Source organism: Panthera pardus, unplaced genomic scaffold (assembly GCF_024362965.1).
Source record: "Panthera pardus isolate Hobbes unplaced genomic scaffold, ASM2436296v1 HiC_scaffold_6, whole genome shotgun sequence".
In the NCBI taxonomy this organism is placed as follows: Eukaryota; Metazoa; Chordata; class Mammalia; order Carnivora; family Felidae; genus Panthera; species Panthera pardus.
Genome location: NW_026526991.1, coordinates 64,033,193 through 64,059,683, shown reverse-complemented (window position 1 = coordinate 64,059,683; position 26,491 = coordinate 64,033,193). Strand labels below are relative to the sequence as shown.

At 43.0% G+C, this 26,491-nt stretch overlaps 2 protein-coding genes and 1 pseudogene across 2 annotated transcripts in view; 2 read left to right on the top strand and 1 right to left on the bottom strand.

The window, feature by feature from the left end:
• The first annotated feature begins 1,574 nt into the window (after positions 1–1,574).
• On the top strand, positions 1,575–10,860 carry TMT1A (thiol methyltransferase 1A). Its single transcript, XM_019419353.2, has 2 exons — positions 1,575–2,421; positions 9,236–10,860. The coding sequence occupies exons 1-2, from the start codon at positions 1,924–1,926 to the stop codon at positions 9,470–9,472; spliced, it is 735 nt and encodes a 244-aa protein (XP_019274898.2). The 5' UTR covers positions 1,575–1,923; the 3' UTR covers positions 9,473–10,860.
• On the bottom strand, positions 2,565–9,236 carry LOC109249272 (heterogeneous nuclear ribonucleoprotein A1-like 3; annotated as a pseudogene).
• An 890-nt stretch (positions 10,861–11,750) lies between the features above and the next one.
• Positions 11,751–26,491, top strand: part of HIGD1C (HIG1 hypoxia inducible domain family member 1C) — a 31,464-nt gene continuing 16,723 nt past the window's right edge. The window contains exon 1 of the mRNA XM_019419354.2: positions 11,751–11,816. Coding sequence (XP_019274899.2) covers positions 11,801–11,816 — 16 coding nt within the window. The 5' untranslated portion in view covers positions 11,751–11,800. The remainder of the gene's footprint in view (positions 11,817–26,491) is intronic.

Genomic DNA, 26,491 nt, shown 5'->3' with positions numbered 1-26,491 from the left:
GAAACAGGCTCCAGGCTCTGAGCTGTCAGCACAGAGCCCGACCCGGGGCTCAAACTCACGGACCGTAAGGTCATGACATGAGCCGAAGTCGGATACTTAACTGACTGAGCCACCCAGGCACCCCAGAAAATAACCCAATTTAAAAGTGAGTGAAAGATCTGAACAGAGACCTTACCAAATAAGACCACAAATGGCAAACAGGTCCATTAAAAGATGCTCAACATCATTAACCATCAGGGAAATGCTAATTATAAGTACAAGGAGAGACTACTACAGACCTTTTAAAATGGCTAAAATAAAAAAAGACAATTACACCAAGTATTGGTCAGGATGTGAAACAGCTAAATCTCTCATACCCTTACAGTGGGAATATAAAATGGTATACCACTACAGAAAACAGTTTGGCAGTTTCTTAAAAAAAAAATATTTGCAAAAAAAAAAAAAAAAGTTAAATATTTGCCTACCATGTGACCCATATATCCTACTCCTAAAAATTTATCCAAGAGAAATGAAAGCTTTTGTCCATACAAAGACCTGTATGCTGATACTCACATTAGCTCAATCTGTAACAGTCAAAAACAACCCAAATGTCCATCAGTAGGTGAACAGATAAACAAACTGTTATACATCCATACAATGGAATACTACTAAGGGACAAAATCAATGGATTCATGCAACAATGTTGCTGCCTTTCAAAATAATTATGCTGAGTAAAAGAAGTCAGACAAAAAAGCACATTATGCCTGATTCCATTTACACAAAATTCTAGGAAATGCATAACTCGTCTCTAGTGACAAAAAACTGATGAGTGGTTGCCTTGGGATGGGGAGGGCAGGAGGGAAGGATCACAAAGGGGCAAGAGGAAACTTTCGGGGGTGATGACTAAAGTGATGGTGTCACAGGTATGTACCTAGGTCAGAACTTACCAGACTGTACACTTTATATAGTTTATTGTATGTCAATTCCACCTCAAGAAAGCTGCTAAATGTGGAAGATATATTTATATAGAGGATCACAAATAATGAATCAACAGAACACTCCCTGTATCCATCACCCAATTTAAAAAAGTAAACGTTACCATAATTTTTGAAAATTTCTGTGTTCCCTGACCCACCCAAAAGCCAAGGCTTTCTTGTTAAAAACAGATGAATGCTTGAAACTACTTTCTGTATACTTTAGGGTTTTAGGTTCCCCAACACGAATATTCTGGGGGCTATTTTTATCTAAATTTAGCTGAGTGACGGAGCAGTCACGCACAATTTGAAGTTGAAACTTGCCCTTTAAAAAATGGGAGGCCCAGAACTGTGACTCAAAAATAATCCTGTTGAGTTATGAACGTCTGAGAGCCTCGATCCAGAATGCAAAAGGGGGGAACCTCTCGTTAACTGTGGTCAGGCAAGCGTGTCTTCTCATTTCCTCTTTTTAAAAACAGGGCTGGGGGAGGAGAGGGACCAAAGGGTGACAGGAGGCGGTCACTTGGCAGCAGCCTCCTAGTACGGTTTAGCCAGGCTCCACCCACGGGTTCTGTTTTCTTTGCAGATGTCATTGGAGGACCCGGATGGGGTGTGTACGAGCAGCGTGCATAGTATAAAACTCCAGCAGGAAACCAGCGGTAGTTTCCAAACCCAGAGAAGGAGAAGCAGCAATAGATCTGGAATAAGGGACTGTAATCAACTTTCCTTCTGAGAAGCTGGGAAATTTCTCACTTTGCTTCATGAAAACGAAGCTGAATCTTTTGCCCAGCGCCTATTAATTAGGTGAAATGGGCCTCTCGCCCACGATTTGACTTGAGCTGTGTCTCTCTAGCCCGGCCAATTCTTCTTTCCTCCGCAGCGGATTGGCTCTGGCTAGAAGCCTACCTCCTGCAATAAAGGAGTCTGGTTGCCGGGTGGCTAACCCGTTGATCTTTTTCTCTTGTTGGTGATGGCGCTTATCATCTTTACGCTCCGGCTGGCCATCGGCATCCTGCTATTTCCCATGTTCCTGCTGAACCTTCTGGGCTTGTGGAACCAGATATGCAAAAAATGGTTCCCCTACTTCTTGCGGAGGTTCACCGTGATGTACAACGAACAGATGGCGAGCAAGAAGCGCGAGCTCTTCAGCAACCTGCCGGAGTTTGCGGGCCCCTCCGGGAAGCTCTCTCTGCTGGAAGTGGGCTGCGGCACCGGGGCCAACTTCAGGTTCTACCCGGCTGGATGCAGGGTGACTTGTATCGACCCCAACCCCAACTTTGAGAAGTTCTTGATCAAGAGCGTCGCCGAGAACCGACACCTGCAGTTCGAGCGCTTCGTGGTGGCTGCGGGGGAGAACATGCAGCAGGTGGCCGATGGCTCCATGGATGTGGTGGTCTGCACCCTGGTCCTGTGCTCCGTGCAGAACCAGGAGCAGATCCTCCAGGAGGTGTGCCGAGTGCTGAGGCCGGTGAGTGAGGCGGTGCAAGGGGGACTGGTTAGTGGCAACCACTATCCCCAAGGGTAGTTAGTTCTATCAATTTCAGGTGGATCGGACGTTCAACCATAAAAAGGGCAACTAGGAGAGAAGGCACTGTTGAATTTTGTAGAATCTTAGAGTTGGGAAGAAGCTATAAAGGGAAAGACTGATTCTGAATACACAAAAAGTGTAAAACTTCGACAGAGGAAAAAAAATACTATAAACACAGTAAAGTACAAAAACATAGAAGTATTTACCAGGGATGATAGACAAAAAAGGTTAACTTCCTTCATATTAAAAGACATTACAAATCAAAAGATCAGTAGGATTTTTTTTAAAAAACAATAAGAAAAACACAAGAGAAAAATAGGCAAATAGCAGGAATGGAAATATAAATAAAAATAGCCAATTATACACAGGGGGCCTGGGTGGCCCAGTTGGTTGAGCTTCACCTTGATTTCTGCTCAGGTCATGATCTGACAGTCGGTGAAGTGGAGCCTTGAGAAGGGCTCCATGCTGACAGTGGGGAGCCTGCTTGGGATTCTCTCTCTCTCTCTCTCTCTCTCTCTGCCCCCTCCACCCCCTACTCTCTCTCAAAATAAATAAATAATTTTTTTAAAAATAGCCAATTATGTGATAAAAATGCTCCACTTGACACGCATTTAAAGAACAAAATAAAGCCAGATACCATTTTTACCTATTAATACTATCAGAGGCTTTTAAGGCCAATATGGTATTATGGTTTTGGGAGGCAGGACATCTTCCTTTACATTGGAGGAAGTGCCCTCTTTCGAGGGTAATTTGATAATATCAAAATTTATCAAAATATCAAAAGGTGCACAGAGTCTTTTCTCCAATAATTTATCCCATAGTTATACTGCACAAATATGCAAAAACGTGGCCATATGCAAAGATATTCATTAGAGTATTTATAATAGCATAAATTGGAAATAACCTACATGTCCATCGACAGGAGGCCATTCAAGTAAACTGTCACAGAGTATAGAAGAATTCTGTGCAGTTGTTAAAAAGAACAAGGAAGGGTTACCTATGTTGATATGGAAAAAATCCCTAAGAGATTATGTTAAATGAAAAAAAGCAATCAAAGAATAGACAATTAGGTAGAATATAAGTGCATGGGATATACATATATATGTATGTATATGTATATATGCATATACACACATATGCATACACATATATATGTGGGATATACACATATATGTATATGTATATATATGTGTATACACACATACATACACACATATATGCATATGTATATATGTTAAAGTGTGGGATGTATATGTATGTATACATATGTATACACACACATATATGTACACATATATATGCATGTGTATATATGTTAAAGGAAATGACAGACAAAAAACTATTAACAATGGTTACCTCTTAGGAATGGGATTGGATGCAGGGGAAGAATCACTTTTTTTTTTTTAATTTTATTTTTTATTTTTAAAAATTTACATCCAAATTAGTTAGCATATGGTGCAACAATGATTTCAGGAGTAGATTCCTTAGTGCCCCTTCCCCATTTAGCCCATCCCCATCCCACAACCCCTCCAGTAACCCTCAGTTTGTTCTCCATATTTATGAGTCTCTTCTGTTTTGTCCCCCTCCCTGTTTTTATATTATTTTTGTTTCCCTTCTCTTATGTTCATCTGTTTTGTCTCATAAAGTCCTCATATGAGTGAAGTCATATGATTTTTGTCTTTCTCTAATTTCACTTAGCAGAATACCCTCCAGTTCCATCCACGTTGTTGCAAAGGGCAAGATTTCATTCTTTTTGATTACTGAGTAATACTCTATTGTATAATTATACCACATCTTCTTTATCCATTCATCCATCAATGGACATTTGGGCTCTTTCCATACTTTGGCTATTGTTGATAGTGCTGCTATAAACATGGGGGTGCATGTGTCCGTTCGAAACAGCACAAGTGTATCCTTTGGATAAATGCCTAGTAGTGCAATTGCTGGGTCACAGGGTAGTTCTGTTTTTAGTTTTTTGAGGAACCTCCATACTGTTTTCCAGAGTGGCCGCACCAGTTTGCATTCCCATACTTTTCATTTTATATCTTTTGGTATTGTTTGGAATTCTTTATACTTGCATGTAATTTTTACCTATTACCTTTATTATTTTTTAATAGTTTTATTCTAAACATAGTTGAACATAGATAAAGTATGGATGTCTCAACAGTTGAATTCACTGCTCTAGTAGAACAGGATGCTCTGTAATCCCCAGTTTTATTTTCTAGTAGAGGAAGTTCCTCAGGAAGAAAAGGACTTGAGATGGAGTTTACAGGCAATGATATAATTCTGTCTTTGGTTCAAGGATAGGCCAACATCAAAATAGTAAATGAAAAAGTTCTGCCTCTTATACCCAAATGCTGGGTTTTTGTGTCCTGAGACTGGGCACTAACTGGACAATGTTAGCAAATGTTTTGCTTACAGTGTTATCCCTACAAAACAAGTAATTCTGACCCCCGTTTTAATAGCACTCTTAAGGAGATCACATTCTTTGTAGCCTTCTACTCTCTACTGAATATAACCAGGAGCTTTATTACATTGTCATTTAACCTTCACAACAGTCCTTTAAAGCAGATACTGTCTTCATGTTGTTTTGAGGAAACAGACTCAGAGAGGTTAAGAAATTTGCCCAAGGTTACACAGCTAGTAGGTCTCACTTCCTTTTATTTATTATTTATTATTTTTGTTTGTTTGTTTAGAGAGAGACAGAGAGAGAGAGAGACAGACTGTGAGTGTGTTGGGGGGCAGATGGTTTCTAAATCTAAATATCTAGCCCAGATCTTTCTTCTAACCCCAAATCTGCATATCCAGCTGTCTCTTCAATAGTCACCTGAATGGGTGACAGGCATCTATCTCTCGCTTAAACCTGTGTGACCCTTGGGGTAACACTGGCCTCCATGGGTCTCCTCCTTTCTCTCCTGCTCTAGTCTATGGATTTTTTTTTTTTTTTTTACCCAATCAGGAAATTCCAAGTTTTCCATTCCTGAACTTATACTTACATTCCTGTCTTATACTTGCCCACAGAAATGGGAAACTCCCACCTCTAAGCTCTCTGCTTGGGATAGGCAAGATTAGGGTAGATAGAAGAGGCTAAGAAGAGTGTGGCCATCACCACAGGTTTTGGAAGGGATTTGGAGGTCCCTTTCCCCTTACTTCCCAAAGAGGCAGATAGGTAGGAGACTTCTGAAATCCCCCTGATAATCTATACCCTCCACTGTGTCTATACTTCACCTACATTTATAGGACTGCCCTAGATGAAAGCAGCAGTTGCTAATTCCTACATGACAGTGACTTACGTATCACATCCACCGAATAAAATACCTAATGACACAATGGTACCGTGACTTCAGTAATGCTTTCGATGCTTCAGCATTTTATTATTATTATTTTTGAAAAAGACACATTTATTCAGTGTCATGATGAGACTATTACATTTAGCAATCAATAGCACGGGTGCAAAAAAAAAAAAAATCTACACTAAAACCCTTTGTTGGGGGGCTCCCGGGTGGCTCAGTCAGTTAAGTGTCGACTTCGGCTCAGGTCATGATCTCATGCTTTGTGGGTTCGAGCCCCGCATCAGGCTCTGTGCAGATAGCTCAGAGCCTGGAGCCTGCTTCAGCTGCTGTGTCTCCCTTTCTCTCCACCCCTCCCCTGCTTGCACTCTGTCTCCTTCCCTCTCTCAAAAATAAACAAACACTTTAAAAAAAATTTAAAAAAAACCCAAACCTTTGTTGGAATGCTTTATGCTTTCCATAGAACAGAAACTAAAATACCCTGTTATACAATTAGTCACAAATACAGTCCTTGAGTTTTTTGCCCATACACATGAGTATTGTCTAAAACGTGTCTTCTTTGTAGCAGCTAGGCCCTGCCACCCCTGTGCTTGGCTGAGTTCACAAATCTTTTGGAACCTGTAGCTTCCCTGTCACTTCTCTGGCTCTTCATTCCTGCTCAGCTTTGTGTCCTGGTAGCAATTAAAACCTAAAACCGTCCAACTTCGGCTCAGGTCATGATCTCACGGTTTGTGAGTTTGAGCCCCGCGTCGGGCTCTGTGCTGACAGCTCAGAGCCTGGAGCCTGTTTCAGATTCTGTGTCTCCCTCTCTCTGACCCTCCCCCACTCATGTTCTGTCTCTCCCTGTCTCAAAAATAAATAAACGTTAAAAAAAAATTAAAAATAAAATAAAATAAAAATATTTTTTTAAACCTCTGCCACTGCCATAGCTGCTGCTGCTGCAACCACCATAGCCAGGCTGGGTTTGTGGTTTGGCAAAGTATTGGCCTCCATCACCACAGGGGCCAGAGCTTCGGCCCCCCAAATTGCCTCCTTTCCTGGGTCTAAAGTTTGAAGATTGGCCGTTGTAATTGTCAAAATCATTATAGCTTCCGCCACCTCCAAAGTTGCTTCCATCATTACCAAATCCGTGACAGCCATCCCCACTGCCACTGTATCCATTGCCACCTCGACTGCCACCAAAGCCACCTTGCCCACTGCAGTTTCCTCCACGACCAAAGTTGTCATTCCCGCCAAAACCACCTCCGTGACCACCACCGAAGTTTCCAGAACCATGTCGACTTCTTTGGCTGGATGAAGCACTGGCCATCTCTTGCTTAGATACGGCTCTTCTGACTTCACAGTTGTGGCCGTTCACAGTATGGTATTTTCGAATGACAATCTTGTCTACAGAGTCACGGTCATCAAACGTCACACAAGCAAAGCCTCTCTTTCTGCCACCGCCTCGGTCAGTCATGATTTCAATCACTTCAGTTTTCCCCTACTGTTCAAAATAATCTCTCAGGTGATGTTGTTCAGCGTCTTCTTTAATGCCACTGACCAAAATCTTTTTCACGGTTAAGCGCGCACCAGGTCTCTAAGAATCTTCTCTCGAGACAGCCCTCTTTGGTTCCACAACTCTCCCATCCATCTTGTGTGGCCTTGCATTCATAGTTGCGTCCACCTCCTCCACAGTGGCATAGGTGACAAACCCAAAGCCTCTGGAGCGTTTGGTGTTTGGGTCTCTCATTACCATACAGCCTGTGAGCATTCCCCATCTGGCTCCTCAGACGCTCATCGGTTGTTTCAAAGCTCAAACCTCCAATGAAAAGCTTCTGTTCAGGCCCTTTAGTAGATTCTGACTTAGACATGATGGCTGGGGGAGGGGAGACTTTCACGATGCTGACTTGGCAGTGTCCACGGGCTGATGCTTCAGTATTTTAATTCATCATATCATTTACATCCTTGTGACAATGGTACAAAAGTGTAAGACATGCTTATTCAGTCTCAGGCAATGCTGGGTGTGGATTCAGACTCTCCCACAGGTTTGCAAAACAGAACCCAAGAGCAATTCTCAGATGAAGTAAAAAAAAATTTTTTTGTATGTATGTATGTAAAGTTTATTTATTTTGAGACAGGAGGGGAGGGACAGAGAGAGACAGAGACAGAGAATCCCAAGCAGGCACCATGCTGTCAGCACGGAGCCCCATGCAGGGCTCGATCCCACTAACTGTGAGATCCTGATCTGAGCCAAAATCAAGAGTTGGGCTGACTGAGCCACCCAGGCACCCCCAAATTTTTGTTTTTAAATAAAAGTAGTAAAAGTTAAAAAAAAAATGTGCCATTAAAAGGCAAACAACAAACTGGGGGAGACCTTTGTAGTATATGTTGCCTTATTATACTAAATGCCCCCACTAAGCAGTAAGAAAAACCCAACACCCTACTAGAAAACTGATGAAGGACATAACAGACAAATCGGAAGAGAAGAAATCCAAATCGCCAATAAGGTTTAGCAAAGATGTTATCTATATTAAGGATATTAAAGATGTACACATTATTGAAAATGAAATACCATTTTACCCATCAGCTTGCCAAGGATACAGAGGAAAAAAGGATTGAGAAGAGTTTATTGGAAATGGGCACTCATATGCATTGCTAGTATGAATGTAAACTTGCTATGACTCTTCCGTAGGGCAATTTGACCACCTGTACCAACAGTTTAAGAAGACACAGACTTTGGACTCAGCAGTTCTACTTTTTAGCAAGTTATTTTTTTGGAAATAATTAGAGGTTGTCACAGAGATGTATGGACAAGGCTATTGACTGTGATAGTATTTATAATGATGAAAAACTGGAAATAACTTCAATGAGAATGGTTAAAGGAGACATGGTACCTTCAGTGGTGTGAAATGTTGTGTGAAAAGTTTTTAAATCATGTTTTAGGATAATATTCGAATACATAAACAAAGCAGGTTACAAAAGAGAATGTACATTCTAATCCTAGTTTTAGGGAAAAAATAGATATTCACATAATATGAATTTTTTAACGTTTATTTGACAGAGAGTGCGCATGCACAGGAGAGGGGGGGAGAGAGAGAGAGAAAGAGAGAGAGAGAGGAAGAGAGAATCCCAAGAAGACTCCTTGCTGTCAGCACAGAGCCCAACGTGGGGCTCAATCCCACTAACCGTGAGCTCGTGACCTGAGCCAAAACCAAGAGTCAGACGTAACTGACTGAGCCACCCAGGCGCCCCTATATGATCAGAAAATATGTGTTAATTGCCTGAAATTGGCAGCTCTGTATAAAATTTGACAGAAGCTGAGACTATTGGCCAAAATGGTGCCTTAGCAAGTTTTAATTTATCCATGCCTTTTCATGAAGTTAGCCTCTGGGGCCACTGAAATCGAAGCTTCTTCAGTCATCTTATAAACCTGTTCTGACAAAACCAATATGCGGGGTTTGTTTGTTTGTTTGTTTGTTTCTCAGGGAGGGGCTTTCTATTTCCTGGAGCATGTAGCCGCTGAGAGCTCAACTTGGAATTACTTCTGGCAACAAGTCCTGGATCCCGCATGGTACCTGCTGTTTGATGGGTGCAACCTGACCAGAGAGAGCTGGAAGGCCCTGGAACGGGCGCGCTTCTCTAAACTTGAGCTGCAGCACCTCCAGGCGCCGCTGCCCGTGGAGCTGGTGCGCCCTCACATCTGTGGATATGCTGTGAAATAGCAGGAGCGGGGGCGGAGAGCTGCGTGGCTCAGATGGCTTAAGGCTACAGTTTTATTTACACTCACAATACTAATTGGGAGAAAGGAAACCTTTTTTTTTTTTTAAAGTAAAGTTGAATTTCATCCCTAGAAGTTTATGTGATAACCCGTTTAGCCATTTTCTGTTGGCTCCCAGAGGATCAAAACCAAAGCAAACGCAAAACAGGACTCTCCCTTAAAAGGAAACACTGGGCTTTCATAATTGAAGTTTACCATTATTCCCAAACTTAAGTCTGTAACTTCAAAATCCTCCCAGCCATCTTTTTTGTCTTTTAATATCATAGATTTTTATAATTTTTTCATGTTTTATTTCTGAGAGACAAAGAGAGCGAGCACAAGTAGGGGAGGGCAGAGAGGAGGAGACAGGATCTGAGGCAGGCTCTGTGCTGAGAGCAGAGAAGCCAATGTGGGGCTTGAACTCACGAACCATGAGATCATGACCTGAGCGCAAGTCAGACGCTTAACCGACTGAGCCACCCAGGCGCCCCACAACTGTCTTACTTACATGGTTACCTGACGGATTTTAATTGTTCCCGCTTTTTGAGAGCTTGGCGCTAATAAGCCGTCAAATCACTCAAAAGAAGACTTTGAAAGGGGAGACGTGACAAGATCTTAATAACTCACAAATTGAATAAAGATATCCTACCCAGGCGAAAATCCTAATCTGAACAGCCCAGATTTTTTCAGAAAGAAAGCTGAATGCATGTGTTGTTCTTAGGATCGCGGGGCTGGTTTTCAAAATTAATGGACCAGTTCTGCCTGGTCACAGGCAGTTCTGCCTAGGTCACACCTAGTTCTGCCCAGCTTTACTGTGTTTTCTCCAGTATTCCACCCACATTTGTCTTCCTGCATTCCAGTCTTCAACTCTTAAGGTGAAGAGTGTGCTTGACCCGTTAGTATGTCCATAAAAATAGTTGAGATACTTAAGGTTCTTGACTCCATTTTCCTGATTATGTGGCGTATACTTTGCTGGATGTCTTAAATTGTAGGCAAGGAAAAGGGCCACTGTAATTAGGAAAACCTTGGGTAATTAGGCATATTTTGTAAGAACCCCTATAACCCAGGCAATCTGTGAATCTGTCAAGAAGTAGACACATATTTTGGAGATAATTCTGACCAAATGTCCCCTCTTGTCCCAAGATGATTTCTTTGTTCCTTGCCACTCTGGGAACCTCTAAAGTGTTAGGTTGGTCAGAGGGCTTAAGAAGAGCGTTTTCAGCAATAGTTCGTATGTATTTTAATAAATTTAGTATATTTTCTGAGATGACTTTACAAAAGGACTATTTTAATTATCAAATCAATACGTTCATATAGATTTTAGGAATGGAAATAAATGGTTTATGTCTTTGCTGGCTTGGCTTCATTTTTTTCTTTTTTTTTTTTTTTTAATGTCTGGAAGGGGAAAATTAAGCTATTTGAACATACAGATTTATGTTTCTAGAGCCAGGTAATTGCTTACAGAAAGCAGAGGGAGGATCAGAATGGATTTTGAAAAGTTCGAGTCCAAAGACCTCCACGTGTAACATTCATAAAGCAAAAAGGAAGGAAACATAACGATTCTAACTCTCTTGAACATGAAGACAGTTACTGTTATGGTGAGGTTAGGATAGTTACCTAAGGCCTTCTGAGCTCTAGAACAGGGATCTCCTCCCTCTGCAGTCGCTCCAAAGCAGGGACCTCCTTAACCACCCCACTTCACTATCGGTTAAGGTAGTCCAATGCTTGAGAAATATGAAAAACCACAGGTTGACATGCTGAAATGTTATCAGCATGTTGAAAGGAATGCCATATAGCACAATGTACTGGGTACATTCTTATCAATTCCCTCTTGTCTAAGTGGTGTGGCAAAGTTGATCCTTTCTGTGGAGAAATAAATAAAGTTTCTTACATTCCACGAGTTCCCGAGCAAGTCTTAGAAGCCCTAATTCCTGAAACTACAAGACCTGTCTTTTTTTTTTTTTTTTTAAACGTTTATTTATTTTTGAGACAGAGAGAGACAGAGCATGAACGGGGGAGGGTCACAGAGAGAGGGAGACACAGAATCTGAAACAGGCTCCAGGCTCTGAGCTGTCAGCACAGAGCCCGACGCAGGGCTCGAACCCACGGACCGTGAGATCATGACCTGAGCCGAAGTCGGACGCTTAACCGACCGAGCCACCCAGGCGCCCCCAAGACCTGTCTTGACATCATGGCTACCATAGCACCTCCCCACTGCTTTCCTCCACAGGCCAGAAGACACGCGTTTGTGGTCATTCCGACAGCCTGTGGAAGTGACCTAAGCCCGTGCAAAATGGAAACCGGAAAAGGTAAAACGGGTCCAATGTCTTTTGGGTCGTGTGTTGGTTAGGATTCCTTCGATTGGAAGTGACGTGAGTGTTCAACTAAAAAAAGGCATAAGCAGAAGAAAGACCTTCAGACTCAAATTAGTGAAAAGCACAGGGGCAGAAAGCCTCCCGCACAGCTTGAGCAGGGCTCAGCTGATGTGATCAGATGTCACATCTGCCCTTCCTGACTGCCCTACCAGGTGGTGAGTCTGTGGAAGTGGTGCCAATCTTCATGCTTCCCCGGGGCCAAGGCCAGTTGGAAAGATCAAAGCTATTTTGCAAATGCTCCACCCAATTTCTGCACTGAGTCTCAGCTGGCTCTTGTTGACAATCTGGGGTCACAAGTCCATCCCCGAATCAGTCATAATGTTTAGACCAAATGGATTAGGCTGATTTGGCTCAAGTAAAGGTCACAGTGCTTCATCCCCGGGGCTGAGCACACCCAGACCTTTGTGAACAGAGACAAGGAGACTTGTGTATCCTCCAAATGAAACAAGGCTGGGGGAAAGCGGGAAGGGAGGCTGAGAAGGCACGCCGCAAATGCTCGTTATGGGCACATCGCTGCATTTCGATCAGACCCTGTTTGCTTCCGGGTGGTAGATTACGTAGTACCGTGCTGAGAACCCTGGCTTTTCACTAGGATAGTTGCATGCAACGAGGAAGATAAAAGACAAAATGACACTGGCTTTGGCATCCAAGTGACTTAGGTCAAGTCCTGGTTGTGTCATCTGTTGACTGTGAGACCTTGGGCAAGTTATTTCTCTAGTGTCACCTTCTTTATCATCATCATTATTATTATTATTTGTATTTTAGTCAGTTCATATACAGTCCAAATTGGTTTCAGGAGTAGAATTCAGTGATTCATCACTTACATATAACACCCAGTGCTCCTCACAAGTACCCTCCTTAATACCCATCAGGCACCTAGCCCATCCCCCACCCACCTCCCTCCATCAACCCTCGGTTTGTTCTCTATCTTTAAGATTCTCTTGTGTTTTGTTTCCCTTTCTAGTGCCACTTTCCTCATCTGTTAATGAGGATAATATCTACCTCAAGGGTTACTGAGAGGAATTAATGAAGTGAAGCATTTGGTACTTAACAAATGTTAAACTTCATTCGACAGTTATTGAGTGCCTACTGTGTACTCCACCCTTGGTGCTTGGCTTAGAGCCCTGAATAAGCTAGACTTGTTCTCTGCCCTCACGGAGCAGAGGCATAGGCCGTGATAAATGCTAGCTAGGAGGGAGAAGCACCAGGCACCAGGAAAATGGAATCGGCAGCCCTGGGGTGGGGGAGGGAGGGGAGGATCAGAAGTTTCCTTGAGGAAGTGACATCCGAGCTGAATTCCAGAGGGTATTAGTATTTCAGCCTAACAGAACAGCTGGTACCACACACAAATAAAAGGAGGAAACACAATGTGTTCAAGGAACTGAAGGCAGGCAGGGCTGGGTATGAGAGACTGCAAGGAGGATTTGGGGATGGCTGCTTACTTACACCAGGCCTCTTCCTAATCTTGTTAAGTCCCTGGACCCATGAGCCCCGTACTTCATTTTAATGGCAAACCAAACATACTTAGGAACAGAGTGTTTTATGATATAAACATAAGAAATTTCAAATACCATTGAAATTTCTTATGTTTATATCATAAAACACTCTGTTCCTAACTGTTTTCATATTCTAATTGCTTCTTCTGAATTCCTACATATTTCATACTTGGCTAGCGAGTGAAGCAAATATTGCATAATAGCACCTTGTGTACTCTTAACCCTTAACATAAGCCTTCCCCTTTGGTATTGCTTTAGAAGACCTAGAACTTAACTGAAATTCAATTCCCATTAATCTGTTAATGCAATTGGGAGCGTAATGATCAAGGAGCCTTGTGCCAACAAAAGCTAAAAAGAAAACTGTCCAGGAAGTGTCACTTGAACTCTTTCAATACCTAAAACCAAAAGCATTCAGGCTACATTAAAGAAAAACCAAGGGCGCCAGGCTGGCTCAGCCGGAGGGGCATGTGACTCTTGATCTCAGGGTTGGGAGTTAGAGCCCCACGTTGAGTGCAGAGATTACTTAAAAATAAAATCCTTACAAAATAAGAAAAGAATAATCAGAAGTCCCTGATCCATGGAACTGCCAGAATCAAGAACAGAGGACATGATGATTGAGGATACAGGAAATGAACGTAGAGGGGCCAATATTCCCAATTTCTAGCTCATTTGAAAACAAACAAAAAAAGCAAACAAAACAACAACAAACAAAAAATAAAACATAGCAATTTGCTGGCCAAGCAAGTTATTATTTTATTCCTAAAGGAAATTTGCGGAACCTATAGAGAATTACATACAAACAAGGACAATTGCCATTCAGAATTTACTGTTCTAAAAGTAAAAACCTCTCACAGCCTTAATTCAGGCTGTGTCCTTCTCAATCTTTAAAATGGGTCCGACACTGATGTCAACCTTCTCCTTGGAATGATCCTTCTATTACAAGACTCTAATAGCTAATAATAAAAATTTTCATTTATTACATGCCTTCTTTATGCCAGGCACCAAGTTTTTACACAATTATTTCATAGAATACTCATAACTCTATAAGGCAGATACATTACCTGCAATTGACAAACGAGAAAGGGCCCATGACAAATGGTCAATGTCACTTGCCCAAAGCCACTTACTGAGTGATCACACCAGTATGCCCATGAAACTTACCTGATTCCAAAGCCCAGCCCTCCCCACAATGTTGTGATGCTTCTTGAGGTCTCTTCAAACCCAAGTCTCTGTAATTCTGTCTCCTTTCTCTACCATTTCACTGTGAATGGTCCCCGAGACTCATTCAGTGTGTGTTTCATCCCTCGAGCCTTGCTTATACTCCTAGCTTGTGAGCTATCACCCGTGTGGAAGAGATTTTTTTTTTTTTTTTTTTTTTTTTTTTTTTTTATTTTTGGGACAGAGAGAGACAGAGCATGAACGGGGGAGGGTCAGAGAGAGAGATGGCACAGAATCAGAAGCAGGCTCCAGGCTCTGAGCCATCAGCCCAGAGCCCGACGCGGGGCTCGAACTCACGGACCGCGAGATCGCGACCTGGCTGAAGTCGGACGCTTAACCGACTGCGCCACCCAGGCGCCCCGAGATTCTTAAACCTCACACTTTTGCCATTCCTTTGCATTGAGAATTTAACATGTCAAAAACAAAACTCAACCGTGTCCTTCCCTAAACAAGCGACACTTGCTAATTTCTTCAACACCTAGGATTATTTCCCAAGGACCAGATAAAGAGACGCCCTTCTAGAAAGCATTTGCTGGCTGTTTCAAGAAGCTTCCTCTTTGAGAAATCCCTCAGCATTCACTAATACACTTGTGGGTATTAGTGCACAGGCCAGACACAGTGCTTACTACATACCAGGTGCTCCCAGAGTAGTTACCGATCAATTCGTCATCAAATCCTCTTCTCCATACCTCTTAGATGGCCCCTTCTACCGCCTTTCCACAGCCACCATCTTAGTTTGAGAACTAAGCCCTGGATGATTACATGTATAGATTGAGTGTGGACAGCTCGAATCACAAACCATGTGTGCAGGAACTTGCTAGGTATTGCATGATTCAGGGACATGGCAGCAAAATAGCTCCAAGGTGAGGGGAAGATACTACATGTAGATAGAGAAGTAGAAAAACACTCCTTTTGCAACTGACTCAGCTTTCTTTGCCTTCCTTCACTCAATTCACCCCAATAACCTAGGATGGAAAAACGATAACTCAGCAAATAATTTTCCTGAGGCACAAAGAAGTGGTTTCCTAGGAAGGCACCAATGTCTGATCTAAGTCACAATCTCTCATGCCAGAAAATGCTTCAAACTGGTCTCCATGCCTTCAACACCCACCACCTTCAAGCTCCTAATTTCCAAAACACTTTACTCTAGCCATTCCTGCAACTCAAATTATGAAGGCAGCTACTCAGCTTCCTGAGTTGAACTGAGGTCGCTCAACTTCGCACTTGGGACTGTCCACAGACACCTCAACACTTCTCCCTGCTGTGTAGGCCAGCGGGGAAAGGATGGGGTTCGGAGTGAGAACGTCTGAATCTTACTAACTGAATCTAATTGAATCTAATCGTACTAACATTATGTCTTACTAATTCACTTGTTCACTTAAAAAGAGAACACTGCTTACATCTCCCAGGATTCTTGTGAGGATGCAGGACATAATGCAAACAGTGCTTTGTAAACTTCAAACTGTTTGCCATGAGCGCTGGAGTTCTTCACATGGTCCCTTACTTGGGTCGGGACCCGGCCTCCTTAAGCAATTGTGAGAGGAACAGAATAAAGTTAATTTGTCTATAGGAAAAGATATTTTACTTCTTTCTTAATTTTTTTTAATGTTTATTTATTCTTTGAGAGAGAGAGAGAGAGAGCGAGCATGAGCAGGAGAGGGGCAGAGAGAGAGGGAGACACGGAATCCCAAACAGGCTCCAGGCTCTGAGCTGTCAGCACAGAGTCCGATGCGGGGCTCGAACTCACGGACCAGGAGATCATGACCTGAGCCGAAGTCGGTCACTCAACCGACTGAGCCACCCAGGCCCCCCAAGATATTTTACTTCTATAAATGCAGTCCTAGAATTCCAATCAGCTAGATTACTATACACCCTAATGTTTTTCTGGAGACTCAGTATACTGTTAAAGAAATCTCCCATAAAAAATAACTTGACAAAGCCCTCATGTTTGCACCTAACACTAAAATGTTTGGCACCTACAGGAGATGCTGCAAAGAACTTCTACACAGAGCGCTAAAGATACAGATGTGATTTCCCAAATCCCTCTAATCTTGGCTCACATTTTACCTGTCAGGCTAAGTAGACAGTATTAGAACTGTAGAAACAGCAGCACTCAGTTCAAATTCTATCTCACCTCTCAGGTTATGGGAACGGATTATTTGCTCTGGTCTCAGAGGAAGAGTTTCTTTTAAATTTTATTGTCTGCCACAGCTTAAGGACACAAAAAGCTAAAAACTTTTTTAAAAGCCAAGAGTGCAATATTAAAATACATAATATTTATAATGTTTATTTGTTTTTGAGAGAAAGAGACAGAGCATGAGTGGGAGAGGGGCAGAGAGAGGGAGACACAGAATCTGAAACAGGCTCCAGGCTTTAAGCTGTCAGCACAGAGCCTGATGCGGGGCCCGAACTCATGAACTGTGACATCATGACCTGAGCCGACGTTGGACCCTTAACCGACTGAGCCACCCAGGTGACCCCATAATATTTACTTATAAATATAAATGTTGCCATATACCAAACTACTTACCAATGGAGGCAACCTCATCTGCCCAAATGTTGAAAGTGAGAGAAAACACTGGAGAACGTAGCCACAATCAATAAATCAATAACCTGTCAGCCCCCCTTTTTGCTACTGTGCTTTTATTTTCTTCCCTTCGGATTCTGGGAAGGAGGCCTTCTGGGATCCTGAGTAAATTTCATAAAAAATATTTGCCTTTTGCACACACAGCAAATACACATCCATACCTGGAGGACAGGTATGTCTGAAAGTGTAAGAATTAGGTAAAATGGTGCCACCTGGGGGCGCCTGGGTGGCTCAGTTGGTTAAGCTTCTGACTTTGGCTCAGGTCATGATCTCGCAGTTCTTGAGTTCAAGCCCCGCAACAGGCTCTGTGCTGAGCGCTCAGAGCCTGGAGCCTGCTTCAGATTCTGTCTCTCTCTCTCTGCCCCTCCCTGCTCGTGCTTTGTCTCTATCTCTCAAAAATAAATAAATGTAAAAAAAAAAAAATTTTTTTAAATCACTTCCTGCCTCAAACCTTTGGATGGCTTTTCATGGTTTTCAGATGAAACTTCAAAATCCTTAGGTTAAAATGCAAGGCTCTCGCGATCTGGCCCCACTGGCCCTGCAGCTTGATTCTCTACAAGCCACTCCCACCCCTGACTCTACACACTGTGCTGTCTGGACCTTCTGCCTCTGAGCCTTTCCACGCTCTGTGCCCTCTGCCCAGAATGCCCTACCCTCTCCTCTCTTCACCTCAAATCGACTAGTTCTCTACAATATCCCGTAAAAGTCACTTTCTCCGAAAAGAACTTCCTTAATTCTCCAGTTGGGTCTTTAGGTCCTTCATCCAGGCTCCCACGAGCCCAGGCCTCCTCCTGTCACGTTCTCATGTGCTGCCATTGTTGCTTTACTCATCTGTCTGCCCCAGACTGACTCAAAGCTTCTTGGGGGACAGGGGGTTCCTCTTAACTCAGCTTTTACCTGCAGCACTCCATCTGTGTGAAACATACAAACGATCCCACTCATTTGTCTCCTCTGCTGCCTTTAGGAGAGAGCCCAAAGCCCCAGTTAGACTTCTCAGGGCTGCTCAGAAACTGCTAATGTATCCTCAGCTGCCACAGGGTCCCGCCCGTCCTTGACCATGCTCATTTCCACATTGCCACGCCTCTCCTCTCAGCAGAGGACTTTTACTACTCCACAGAGGGAAACACAAACAGAGAGCCATCGAGCGGGTCTACAGATTTAAGAACCCCACCAGATGCCCTCTCCTGATCAGACCTGCAAGGCCAGCCCTGGGCCCTGGATTCATTTCTTCCCGGTCTTTTTTTCCTGCCAAGTCACACTCTTTTTGCATCTTCACTCTTCCCCTTGTGTTCAAATACCCTAAAATCCACACCACCTTCCTCCAGTAAAAACAAACAAACAAAAAACACCAAAAAAAACTTAGCTTTGCTTTCCCCTGAAATCGCTATGCTCTTTTCCTCCCTTCAAATCTCTTAAAAATATCAAATCCATTTTTTTTTTGCCTACTTCCCACTCACTCCTCAATCCATTCTCATTGGGTAGCCAGCCCTCTCTGAAACTGTTCTCCTCGAAGCCACCACAGATATCCTGCTTCCCAAATATAAAGGCTTTGTTCTTTGGTGTGTTTTTTTTTTAATTTTTTTAAATGTTTATTTATTTTTGAGAGAGAGAGACAGAGCGTGAGTGGGGGAGGAGTAGAGAAAGAGGGAGTCACAGAATCCAAAGCAGGGTCCAGGCTCTGAGCTGTCAACACAGAGCCCAATGCGGGACTCGAGCCCACGAACCGTGAGATTATGACCCGAGTGGAAGTCAGACGCTTAACCGACTGAGCCACCCACGCGCCCCAAGGCTTCGTTCTTTGTATGAACTGTGTACTATCTGATTCTGACCGCTCTTCTGGAGATCTTCCTCCTTTTTCTTGTGAGTCTTTTTGACCCTCTGGCTGCTCCATCTCGAGCTCCTTGGCTGCCTTTTACTTCCCCAGAATTCTATCCTTAGTCCTCTCCATCCCTACAGACTTCCTTTTGTGGGAATTCAACAGAACTGCCAAGTCCAGTTCCACATCACCTCCCTCTCCTGGCCTTTCGGGCAGACTGGCTATGTGGGAGAATGCCAGGCCCGTGTCAGCCATATTAGTTTCCTATTGCTGCCATGACAAATTACCACAGATTTAGTGGTTTAAAACAATACAAACTTTTATCTACCGGTTCTGGAGGACAAAAGCCCCAAATGGGTGTCACTTGGCTAAAACCAAGGTGTTGGCAGGGTTTCGTTTGTTTGTTCGTTTTCTGTAGGCCCCCCGGAAGAAACTGTTCCCTTGCCTTCGCCAGCTTCGCGAGGCCACGCTGGTTCAAATCTCTTTCTGAAACGGACCTGACTTTCTTGTCTCCCAGTTTCACTTCTAAGGGCCCTTGTGATTACACAGGCCCTACCGAGATACTCCAGAATAACCACATCTCAAGGTCAGCTGGATAGCAAGCTTAATTCCACCTGCAACCTTAGTTTCCCTTTGCCTTGTAACATAACACATCCAATAGGTTGCTGGTACCAGGACGGGGAGATCTCCGGGAGCGGGGTAGAGGAGGCATTATTCTGCCTACCACATCAGCTAGACTGGACAAAGAAAGAAAAGGCAAATATGTAAATGATAGTGGGGACTTTCACGAAGCTCCAGCTGGCCTAACACAGAGCCAAGGTGAGAACGGTGCAGAATGGCAAACGAGTTGCGGGAAGAACTGAACGAGGGATACAAAAGGACAACATGAAACTCTAGGTTTCAAAAAGGCAATTCGGCTGCACTTTACAGGACAGCTCGTGTTTGTCTCTGAAGTCTCCTCACGCTAAAATGATCATTTCTACTTCTGGAGGCTTCCCGTACTGATCCCTGAACTCAGAATCCTTTGACGAGTCTGGGGATATCTGCCAACCCTCCCCAAATTCCTCAGGAACTTTAAAATTATGAAGGCAAATAATTTTTACTACGCAAAAATGGCCCTAGACGTCATGCTCAATCTCGCTCACAATCCACAAAATGTGAATTAAACCTACTGGGGGATACCACTTCTCACACATCAGGTCTGCCAAGACTCCAAAAGTCTGACAATACATTCAGATGGGCAAGCCATGGGGAAACAGACATACCTGCGTATCGCTGATGGGGATGCCAAAGTGTTCAACTCTTGTGGAATTTGGCAATACTTGACAAAACTATACCTGCATTTACCTTTTGGCCCGCCACTCCCACCTCTAGAATTGCATCCTGAAGATACGCTTCCAACAACAGGAAAGTACAGAAGCACAAGACAGTTCATTGTCGCATCGTTTGTAATGTTTCCAAGCTAGATGCTCATACATACGAATATGCTTGAATAAACCAGGGCACTTTTTGCACAGCGGAGCACTTACTACATACCTGAATAGCAGTATGACAAAGAGCTGCTAGAGTCTACGGCCACACCATCCTGAACGCGCCCGATCTCGTCTGATCTCGGAAGCTAAGCAGGGTCAGGCCTGGTTAGTGCTTGGATGGGAGACAGAGAGCTGCTAGGGTGATAAGGTGTGATTTCAAGGTCATATTATTGAGTAAACAGAAGCTCTGTCACCTAAAACTAGCTATAGTGTGGTACCTTCTCTGTAAAAAAGAAGGGTAAATAAGAGAATACCCACGTATATGTTTATTTTTGCAAAAAGAAACTGCAGAAGAATAAGCCAGACACTAGCGAGATTGGTTGTCTATAGTGGTGGGTGGGAAGAGAGCAGAAATAAAAGGGGGAAGAGCAGTGATGCAGTTTTAAATATACCCTTTGTATAGTTTTGATTTGGGGAACCATGTTAATGTCTTACATAAAATATGCAAAAGAATGTTTTTTACATAAGATGAAATGAAGAATGGGGGGGGGGCATCCCTAAAATCGAAAAATAAAAAACACCTAATGGTATTCTTTTGTGTGTGTGTGTGTGTGTGTGTAAAATTCTTTTCTGCTTTTTTTAAAAAGTTTTATTTATTTATTGAGAGAGAGAGAGAGAGAGCAAGCACAGGCAAGGTAGGAGCAGAGAGGAGACACAGAATCCCAAGCAGCCTCAGCACCGTCAGTGTAGAGTCCAATGTGGGGCTCGAACTCACAAACCGTGAGATCATGACCTGAGCCTAGATCAAGAGTCAGACACTTAACCAACTACTCCACCCAGGTGCCCTAATTGTATTCTAAATGAAGACTAACCACATTGATGCAGGGGGAGAAAATTCAACCCAAGTAGCTTTTTTTTCAAGTAACTTTTTTGTGTGTGTCATTAGATTATCTATTTATTTTTTAATATGAAATTTATTGTCAAATTGGTTTCCATACAACACCCAGAGCTCCTCCCAACAGGTGCCCTCCTCAATGCCCATCACCCACCCTTCCCTTCCTCCCACTCCCCATCAACCCTTAGTTTATTCTCAGTTTTTAAATTTTTTTTTTTAACGTTTATTTATTGAGACAGAGACAGAGCATGAACGGGGGAGGGTCAGAGAGAGGGAGACACAGAATCTGAAACAGGCTCCAGGCTCTGAGCTGTCAGCACAGAGCCCGACGCGGGGCTCGAACTCACGGACCACGAGATCATGACCTGAGCCGAAGTCGGCCGCTTAAATGACTGAGCCACCCAGGCGCCCCTATTCTCAGTTTTTAAGAGTCTCTTATGGTTTGGCTCTCTCCCTAATTTTTTTCTTTTCCTTCCCCTCCCCCATCAAGTAACTTTTTTTTTTAAACAACTTTGTTAACATATAATTCACATATCCTAAAATTTACCTGAAATATACAATTAAGTGATTTTTTATTATATTTAGCATTGTGCAACCAACATCACAATCTTTATTTTTTTATTTTTTTTTAAATTGTTTTTTCACGTTTATTTATTTTTGAGACAGAGAGAGACAGAGCATGAACGGGGGAGGGTCAGAGAGAGAGGGAGACACAGAATCTGAAACAGGCTCCAGGCTCTGAGCAGTCAGCACAGAGCCCAACGCAGGGCTCAAACTCACATACCGCGAGATCGTGACCTGAGCCGAAGTCAGACGCTTAACTGACTGAGCCACCCAGGCGCCCCACAATCTTTATTTTTAAATGTTTGTTTATTTTGAGAGAGAGAGAGAAAGCACAAGCAGAGGAGGGGCAGAGAGAGAGAGAGGGAGAGAGAGGAGAGAGAATCCCAAGGCAGGCTCCATGCTGTCAGCACAGAGCTTGACGTGGGGCTTGATCTCATGAACCAGGAGATCATGATCTGAGCTGAAATCAAGAGTCAGATACTTAACTGAGTGAGCTACCGGTGCCCCCAGCACAATCTATTTAAAAAAATTTTTTCATTACCCCCTGAAAAGCCTCTGTAACCATCAGTAGTCACTCCCTATTTTCCTTCCACTGTCTCACAGCCTCAGGCAACCACTAATCTATTTTGTTTTTTTAAATTTATGGTTTTAATTTTATTATTTTTTTTATTTTAGAGAGAGTGAGTGAGCATAAGCAGGGGAGAGGTGCAGAGGCAGGAGAGACGGGGTGGGGTGGGGGGGAGAGAATATTTTAAGCAGGCCCCACACTCAGCGTGGAGCCCAATGCAGGACTCAATTCCATGACCCTGGGATTATAACCTGAGCTGAAACCAAGAGTCGCGGACGCTCAACCAACTGAGCCACCCAGGCAGCTCTCTATTTTCTATCTCTATAGATTTGTTTATTCTGGGTATTTCATAAAAATGGAATCACACAATATATGGTCTTTTATAACAGGCTTCTTTCACTTAGCATGTTTCAAGGCTCATCTATGGTATAGCACATATCAGTACTTCATTTCTTTTTATGGCTAAATAATTTTCCATTGTACAGCTATATCACATTTCCTTTCTTTTCTTTTTTTTTTTTTTTTTGTTAAATATAATTTTATTGCCAAGTTAGCTAACATACAGTGTATACAGTGTGCTCTTGGCTTCAGGATTCATCGCTTCCATACAATACCCAGTGCTCATTCCAACAAGTGCCCTCCTCAATGCCATCACTCATTTCCCCCTCTCTCCCACCCTTCCCCATCAACCCTCAAGTTTGTTCTCTGTATTTAAGAGTCTCTTATGGTTTGCCTCCCTCACATTTTATTTTTCCATCAAATGATGGATGTTTGGGTTGTTTCCATTTATTGGCTACTAAGAACAGTGATGCTGTGGACATCTGCCCACGAGTTTTTGTGTAGAAATGTGTTTTCATTCCAAATGATTTTTGAAGACAGTATTTTGACCATTTTCTCTCTGACAAAAAAGAACTATAAAAAAATATTTAATGGGCTTGTTTTTCACAGAGGTATGGGTTAGAAAATCTGAAATGAATTTTTGTGTACTCTAGAATTAAGCAAATAAGTAAGTATCCTAAAGATAGCAGGAGCCAGGTCTCTCACAGAGAAAGGTATCACAAATAATGAAAAGGGAAGACTAAATGAATCCTGTGGAGTTGGGTTGAATTTGGAGATCTTACTACAAACTCATGATTTTAGTATAGATAGGTACATAGGAAGAGAAACAGACATAGATATAAATCCTAATTCTGCCTACTGAGAGAGGGCTTAGAAGGAATGACACTCCAGGAACAATGAGCACTTCTAATGCCTGGAACGTGGTTTCTAAATATCATTCTCTACTAAAATGAATCAGGGCTCCTTAAAGAAGTGGCTGATTTCAGAGCTGGGGCAAAAAAGTACAAGTTTAGCCTGGAACATCTTGTTATGCCAGGATAGAAAGAAGAATGTTTGAAGAATGATGGGGTCATGTCAATAGGAGCCAATAGAAGCCAGCCTGAAGGGGCTCCCATTAGACAAATCTGGGACAGTTTGACCATCAAAATAAATAACGGTGGTGATGGATAAGCACTGAATAAAATAGAAATTCACGAGACCAAACTGATATAAATAAATGAATAATAGGAAAGAAGGAGAAGCAATTCCTTATATTAGAGTGCCAACTGAAAAATGTAAAAAGAATGATGTATTTAGAAAATTATCATCTGGCAAACATAATATTAATTGATTCAGGCAAGGATCATAAATGGATGAAGTTAATGAGTAAAAGCCTGATACATAACAGTGTATTTGCATAATATTAAAGTACCTCCTCACAAAATACTCATTATGAATAAAGGGAAAAAAGAGGAACTTTACAGTGTAGAAACTGGCGGACCCCACCTTAATCCAAATGCTCAAAACTGTGGCGTGCCAGAGTCAACTCACCCCAACTCAGGGGCAGCACGTCTCTTCCCAACTTTGTGTTCAGTGATGACATAACAGTAGCTTGAAATTGGCCATTTACAAGTGGAAAGTGACAAATATTACAAGTCAGGGCTTCTCTTCCTCTGGATAACCAGCTGTTAGACATTTATCAGCATAACAGTGGATCAGAGTTACTGCCACCAGACGAACTAAGTTATGTGCCTCCGGATACTGCACACCAAGAACACAGCATCACTCTGCCAAAAATGTATAACCACAACCTAATGATGAGAAAGTATCAGCAAAAAACTAAATTGGGAGACATCCTACAAAATAAGTGGCCTGTGTTAGCAAAATATCAGGGTCATGAAAGACAAAAGAAGATTTTGATGGTTAATTTTACATGTCAACTTGACTGGGCTAAGGGATGCCCAGATAGCTGGTAAAACCTTATTTCTGGGTGTGTTTGTGAGGGTGTTTCCAGAAGAGATTATTAGCATTTGAGCTGGTAGACCAATAAAGAGCACCGTCGCCAATGCAGCAGAGTATTATCAAATCCACTGAGGGCCTGAACAGGACAAAAAGGCAGAGGAAGGGTGAATGTGTTCTCTGCCTGAGCAGGAACATCCATCTTCTGCCCTCAGACATCACTGCTCCCGGTTCTCAGGCCTTTGGGGTTGGATAAGGACTTACACCATTGCGAGGTTGCAGATGGCAGATCATGAGACTTCTCAGCTCCCACAACCACGTGAGCCAATTCCTATAGTAAATTTCTTCATATATAAGTATATATACATGAATATATGCATACGGAGATATGCAAGCTCATATATATATATACACATACATGTATGTGTGTGCGTATATGTGTGTAAGTATATATATGTGTATATATATCTCCTGTTGGTTCTGTTTCTCTGGAGAATCTTGACTAATACAACGACTAAGGAAATGTTTCAGATTAGAGGGGGGGATAAAGCGACTTGACAACCAAAGGCAGTATGTAATCCTGATTGAATCTTAGCCTAGAAAAAAAATGTTTGCTATTAAGGTCATCACTGGGACCTTAACTGCTGAAATATGAATAAAATCTTTAGATTATAGTATTATAACAAAACTAGCATCCTGATTTTGACCATGGTACTATGGTTACATAAAAGGATGCCCCAAATGCATACAAAAGTTTTTAGGGGTTGGGGCGCATCAGTATATGACTCACTCTCAGATGGGTCTCAGGAAGAAAGGAAGGAAGGGAGAAATTTTCGTTGAGAAAAATGATAAAGCAAATGTGGCTAAATGTTAACAAAAGGCAAGCTGGGTGTCGGACATCCAATTTTTTGTACTATTCTGGGCACTTCTCTGTAAATTCGAAATTACTTAAAAGTTTAAAGCCATAAGGAAAAAACCGTGAACGCTACCTGGTGCTCTGCGCTCATCTTTGTGGATGCAGTCAGAAGGAGACGGTGAGCCAGGACTTTTCCGAGGCCTCGAGCACCCGAAGGCTGCGGGGTCACAACAGAAGCAAAAGCAGCGTCCACCACCGACCAGCCCGGGGAGCCACAGAAGGCTCAGGCTCCCGGCACAGGCGCAGGACAACAGCTCCCTCAGCACCTTCCTGCGCCTATCGGGCTCTCACATTGGCCGGGGGCTTGGTGACGTCAAGTGCTTTACAGCCTGGTGCTCAAGCTGCTCGAGGCTCTGCGGGAGCCTCAGGTGTGAGGGCCTCGCCTCCAGGTGACCCCAGGTGCAGGCTCGTGGCATCTCAGCCAGGGATCTGGGCCACAGTGGGCGCCCCTTTAGCAAGTGCATATTCTTTTTTCTTTTTAATGTTTGTTTAATTGATTAATTAATTTTTGAGAGACCGAGTGTGAGTGGGGGAAGGGTAGAGAGAGAGGGAGACAGAATCTGAAGCCCACTGCAGGCTCTGAACTGATGGGGGGGGGGGGGGCCTGAACCCAGGAACCAGGAGATCATGACCCGATCTGAAATGGGAGGCTTAACCGACTGAGCCACCCAGGCGCCCCCAGAGTCGTTAAAGACAAGACTCTCAGCCTCAGATGGCTAACATCCACCCCCGCCCAAGCCCAATGTTGTAGCCACGGGCCCACTTTCCTCTTGATTTGGGGTCCTGGTATCAGGTAGTGG

Excerpts from the sequence above, each read along its gene's own strand:
- TMT1A (XM_019419353.2), top strand. The coding sequence starts at position 1,924 with ATGGCGCTTATCATCTTTACGCTCCGGCTGGCCATCGGCATCCTGCTA. Across the intron at positions 2,422-9,235 it reads TGTGCCGAGTGCTGAGGCCG|GGAGGGGCTTTCTATTTCCT; the intron begins GTGAGTGAGGCG and ends TTTGTTTCTCAG.